The sequence below is a fragment of the Callorhinus ursinus genome, unplaced genomic scaffold, assembly GCF_003265705.2.
Source record: "Callorhinus ursinus isolate GAN/ISIS: 27379988/994484 unplaced genomic scaffold, GSC_fseal_2.0 scaffold28, whole genome shotgun sequence".
In the NCBI taxonomy this organism is placed as follows: Eukaryota; Metazoa; Chordata; class Mammalia; order Carnivora; family Otariidae; genus Callorhinus; species Callorhinus ursinus.
In genome coordinates, this window is record NW_027397090.1 from 4,631,083 (window position 1) to 4,637,082 (window position 6,000).

General features: G+C 40.7%; 1 protein-coding gene and 1 non-coding gene across 9 annotated transcripts in view; both read left to right on the plus strand.

The window, feature by feature from the left end:
• NMRK1 (nicotinamide riboside kinase 1) overlaps positions 1–6,000 on the plus strand; it is a 32,185-nt gene that overhangs the window by 24,468 nt on the left and 1,717 nt on the right. For 4 of the 8 annotated variants that reach the window (XM_073878068.1, XM_073878064.1, XM_073878065.1 and 1 more), the window contains 2 exons: positions 411–494; positions 865–2,659. The exons of 1 other annotated variant lie outside the window; for it this stretch is intronic. In XM_073878068.1, the coding sequence (XP_073734169.1) occupies positions 411–494; positions 865–944 (164 nt within the window). In that variant the 3' untranslated portion in view covers positions 945–2,659. Of the gene's footprint in view, positions 1–410; positions 495–864; positions 2,660–6,000 lie in introns of those variants that run through there. 3 more of the 8 variants (XM_025891488.2, XM_073878069.1, XM_073878070.1) reach the window with 2 other exon arrangements.
• On the plus strand, positions 3,242–3,355 carry LOC112838716 (small nucleolar RNA SNORA12). The gene has a single exon (XR_003212045.1). It is a non-coding gene; the product is annotated as a small nucleolar RNA SNORA12 (small nucleolar RNA).

The following is a 6,000-nucleotide window of genomic DNA, read 5'->3' on the forward strand; positions in this document are numbered from 1 at the left end:
GTTAATATGCATTTCTCCCTATTAAACCAATTTTTCTTTATTTATTTTTCCTGACTCTAATCTCTTTCTGTCTTTAATGGCTATTAATTTCTTTTTAAGTGTTTAAGATCCTGTGTTCATTTAAATCTATTGGTATTCTTTTTTTTTTTTTTTTGAGCGGGGAGGGGCAGAATGAGAGAGACAGAATCTCAAGCAGGCTCCAAGCCCAGTGCAGAATCCGACGCGGAGCTCGATTTCACTACCCTGAGATCGTGACCTGAGCCAAAATCCAGAGTCGGATGCTTAACTGACTGACACACCCAGGCGCCCCTAAACTTACTAGTATTCTTAAGAGATGTCAGATGCCAGAGTAAGAATCCTCTGCTAATAGGCCCATTGGCATTTGAACCACTCTCCTTTCCCCTTTTCAGTTTACCTAGATGGAACAAAATCAGAAGAGGATCTCTTTTCACAAGTGTATGAAGATGTCATACAAGAACTAGCAAAGCAAAAGTGTAAGTGTTGTGGATGGTGAAGGAACAGCCAAGAAAAGAGTTCATTACATACCCAAGAATGGCTTATCTGAATGCTCAGGAGTGATTGTATCCATTCGTTCCTTGCTCTGAAGATAATTCAAAGTCAGAGACTCCGAATGGGTTTGAGGCCCTGATTATTTTGTGTATGAGGTTTTTTGTTGTTCTTGTTGTTTTTAAGGCTGAAAATATCCACCCATTGTTACAGCCCTTCATGATGTTTTATGTTACAGAGTTTAAATTTTTTCGTAGATGGCTATTATTTCAGTGGGACTGACATTATCCTTTGGGCAGAGTGAAGTTAAAGGGCTGATGATCTTGTTTGTTTTTTGTTTGTTTGTTTGTTTTAAAGATTTATCAGAGAGAGAGAGAGAGCCAGCACAAGCAGGGGGAGTGGCAGGCAGAGGGAGAGGCAGGCTCCCCGCTGAGTAAGGAGCCCGATGCAGGACTTGATCCCAAGACCCCAGGATCGTGACCTGAGCCAAAGGCAAATGCTCAACTGACTGAGCCACCCAGGCGCCCCCTGATGATCTCATTTTAATATGTCTAGAGCGCTCCTTCCCCTTTAGTCCTCTTAAAGATTTCCCATGAATTTTTTTTCCCAGATACCTCAAAAATAAACACAATGTTAAAAAATATTTATTGAGTATTTCTTTAAGGTTCTCATCTTAGATGCCACATTTTGCAAGAACCAGAAACCCTCCTCGATCTGGTTAAGCAGGAAGAAAGTACAGGGGTAGCTGTGGCTTCAGGATCAGCTGGATTAAGGAGCTCAAATGTAGCCTTCAAGGCTCTGCTATAATTCCACGTTGCTGTTTGGGTTTCTTTTGGAGTCAGACTCACTCCACCAACAGATAGGATGGCTGTTGGCAGCACCATCCTCCCAGGTACAACATCCCCAGTAGAAAAAGACAGTTTATCCTTCTCTAGATTTCCCATTGGTTGATAAATGTCGAAGCTGGGTGTTGAGTTCCAAGGAGCTCATATATGATTCTCACCACTTTAGCATATGTTTAAAATTCCTTTTTTTAAAAAAGTTTTGTAAAAAGCAGTTTTGCATTTTGGCCCAGCTGAAAAGTCCCAGGGAAGATTTGGATTGGTCCTGCTTGGGTCACATGGCTTGTACTAACCTAATCGCTTTGACTCTGGACATGGCGCACTCTGATTGGCTAGGACTGGATCATGGACTCGTCTTGTCGTAGAATGCCTCTCCTAAGGCCTCCTGTTTAGCGGGAGAAATATCCCCCCAAAAGGAGAGCAAAGCAGGAGGTAGAAACCAGAAGGAGGATGAAAAAGCTTGCTGGGAGAACAGAACTATAGATCCAGGTGCTGTTGTATTTGAACTATTGGAACTAAAAGGGTCTTCACGGTTAACACATGCAAAATGCAATTATTCACACGTTGAAGAGAAGGCAGTGTGAGTCACTCCTGCAGGGGAGAATATTACCTGCTTTTGAGAAGCAGCTACCCTAGGCCAGATGTCATCATCTCTTAATAAGAATTAGATTTCCTTTGTTCTCAGTAAGTTCCTGTCTTATGGGGGATCTGAGCCCAGCCAGCCCACTGAGCCTACACACTCCTAATTTCGGCATCAGCCCTTCATGTAGACATGATTCCATTTGAAGAAATCTCATGACCATTTTAAAGTTTCTTATAAGTGAAACCTAGAGTCCTTGGCATATATGATGTGAAGGGCTATAAAGAGTGTAGAGTGAAGGGAGGAGTTCAGCACCTGAGCCAGAGCCACTTGTTTGAGAGTGATTGGCCCCCTTTCTGGCCCTAATGAGATACTTCAGGGTGTTTTAGCTGCTGGACACCTATACCTTTCCATCCCCTTGGTAATGGCCAGTGCTTAAGTCCATTTTTTTAGTGACTAAGTGTACTCTGGAGTTTGGCCTTGTGATCCATCTCCTGATAAAGATGAAAGGAGCCTTCACCAAGTAGTCAAACAGCAAGCTCGTTCCATATCAAATATCAGCCTTTGCTGTCTGTTCCGAGGCCCAAGAACAGCAGGTATGTTTTGATGGACACGGAAAGCCCACGAAAGAGTACATGTCCACATGTGTGGCAACGCTCTTTCCTTGCTTACGTCCTAGGGGCTGGAAAGGAGTATCCACCTATGCCTTTTAAGGCTATCTTGCTTGTGTTCTAGATACCAGATAAAGTTAAGTAGAAAAAAAAATAATAACAAATGTTAGAAGGGACATAAAATCCAAAGCAGATCAGCTTTTCTTACCTCTTAAGATCTATATCAGTTTTTTTTTCCCCCAGTTGCATAAATAAGTTAGGGTGTTATTTATAGTAACCTACCACCTTTCCCAGTTCTTGCAACCATGGTGCCCTGGCAGGGCTGCCTGGAGGGCTCCTTTGCATGGCCTGGTTTAACCCACAGTCGGAGGCTGAGCTAGCAAGGAGGCCTTTCCTAGGTTTCAGTGGACTACTCTGCAGGCTCCTCATAACCTCTCATACTCCTGCTGAACTAACCTTCCATTCTAAGCCCATAAAATCATAATTGTGATAAAATAATAATAATAAGAGGGACACAGAGATCGAATTTAATGATTAATGAAACAAATGACCCAAGAGAGTAAAAACATAAAGTTATATGTTTAATTTAATCCTTATTTAAATTCAGTGTTTGAGGCAAAATTTAATCATTACCTATCCTCACAATGACAAGGCCGTCTAGCCCCCGGAACTTTCAGACTCCTTTGGAGAATGTTTATTTTCACGGTGGTAGTTTCCTCCGTGGCACGCTGGTTACGCTTTCAAGGGAGCCTGACTCTGTCACATATACTAGATAGGAACTGGCAAGGCTTGACAGGAGATTGGTTCCCACATGTGGAAAGGAAAAGGGGGAAAAAATGTCTATTTCCATCTCAGTAAAAAAGCATATTCATTATAAAAAAAAGAAAATAATCACTTGAATTCCCACCAATCAGCAATGTTAACATCTTAATGAGCACACATCGAACATTTTTGCCGTTCACGTCAGCCTCTTACGTGGTTACATCGTTAATCGCAATGCTCATTTCTTTTTTTTAATATTTTTACATTAGTTTTGAATATTTAAAGGAGCTTTATAGAATTTATTATATAATGAAACTGAGTAAAACTAAATAGCTCTTCCAGTTAAAGGAGTCAAGGCTGAGTTCTAGTTTGCTCCTTTCAAGTGAGTTATAAGACTTGGCATTGATATCTCAGTGCAGAAGAAAGATGTCACATGTCTCGTTTCAAATCAAAGGAATAAGAAATTGCAAAATAAAATTTAATAAAAGGTGTGTATTTTTCTTTTGGCATGTTTCTTTTTTTTTTTTTAAGATTTTATTTATTTGACAGAGAGAGAGACAGCAAGAGAGAGAAGGGGGAGTTGGAGAGGGAGAAGCAGGCCTCCCGCTGAGCAGGGAGCCCAAGGCAGGACTCAATCCCAGGACCCTGGGATCATGACCTGAGCTGAAGGCAGACGCTTAACGACTGAGCTACCCAGGCGCCCCTCTTTTGGCATTTTCTACATCGAATTTAAAATATGTCCAATTAAAAGTAATAGTATAATTATCTAATATAATAGCCCAAATTATCATAAGATTAATGACCCAATTCGCACTTGCTGAGTATTTAGTACCTTTACAAGTGTTTCACATTGGCAAATAACATGCTATAAAAATATCTACACATATCACTTTTCTTTTTTTTTTTTTTAAAGATTTTATTTATTTATTTGAGAGAGAGAATGAGATAGAGCATGAGAGGGGAGAGGGTCAGAGGGAGAAGCAGACTCCCCGCTGAGCAGGGAGCCCGATGCGGGACTCGATCCCGGGACTCCAGGATCATGACCTGAGCCGAAGGCAGTCGCTTAACCAACTGAGCCACCCAGGTGCCCTCACTTGTTTTCTTCTTCTGGAATTATATTAAAATTTTCTAGAAGTAGCACTTGCTTGGTCAAAGTATAATCATATTTATATGTATATATTTCAGAAATTAATACTACACTAAAAATTGTGTTTCTCCAACACAAACTCTGTAATATGAATACAATGGGTTTATCACTGAGTTTCAAACCAAATCACCAAGTATTCAGCTAGGCTTCCTTGGTTTAAGAAAAAAAGAGTAAAAGTACCCATGCACTTTCCCTAAAATCAAAGGAAATGCTCCAAAACAATAATTCTACTACAAGCAGCCACCCTTTGTGATATTCTTCTAATTTTCAAACTATTTCATTCCTTGAAGCCAATGATTATTATACCAATTGCAAATATTAGATATCTGATATCTTAATTTAGGCTTAAATTTAGTCTAAGGATTAAAAGAAGGAGAGTTGGCCTCTATTTAGTTCTTGATGGAAAACCAGCATTTCTGGCTCCAGAATCCCTGTAATCTTAATAGTAGATTAAGATTTACTGTTGATAGTTGAAATTAGAGCTACCATTCGATCCAGCAATTGCACTACTGGGTATTTACCCCAAAGATACAAATGTAGGGACCCGAAGGGGTACGTGTACCCCAATGTTTATAGCAGCAATGTCCACAATAGCCAAACTGTGGAAAGAGCCAAGATGCCCATTGACAGATGAATGGATAAAGAAGATGTGGTATATATACACAATGGAATATTATGCAGCCATCAAAAGGAATGAGATCTTGCCATTTGCAACGACGTGGATGGAACTGGAGGGTGTTATGCTGAGTGAAATAAGTCAATCAGAGAAAGACATGTATCACATGACCTCACTGATATGAGGAATTCTTAATCTCAGGAAACAAACTGAGTGTTACTGGAGTGGTTGGGGGTGGGAGGGATGGGGTGGCTGGGTGATAGACATTGGGGAGGGTATGTGCTACGGTGAGCGCTGTGAATTGCGCAAGACTGTTGAATCACAGATCTGTACTTCTGAAACAAATAACGCAACATATTTTAAGAAAAAAGAAAAAGAAGAAGATAACAGGAGAGGAAGAGAAGGGGAGTACGTCAGAGGGGGAGACGAACCATGAGAGATGATGGACTCTGAAAAACAAACTGAGGGTTCTAGAGGGGAGGGGTAGGGGGATGGGTTAGCCTGGTGATGGGTATTGAGGAGGGCACATTCTGCATGGAGCACTGGGTGTTATGAACAAACAATGAATCATGGAACACTGCACCAAAAACTAATGATGTAATATATGGTGATTAACATAACAATAAAAAAATTTAAAAAAAAAAGATTTACTGTTGATAGTTGAAATTAGAGCTACCATTCGATCCAGCAATTGCACTACTGGGTATTTACCCCAAAGATACAAATGTCGGGACCCGAAGGGGTACGTGCACCCCAATGTTTATATCAGCAATGTCCACAATAGCCAAACTGTGGAAAGAGCCAAGATGTGCATCGACAGATGAATGGATAAAGAAGATGTGGTATACATACACAATGGAATATTATGCAGCCATCAAAAGGAATGAGATCTTGCCCTTTGCAACGACGTGGATGGAACTGGAGGGTGTTATGCT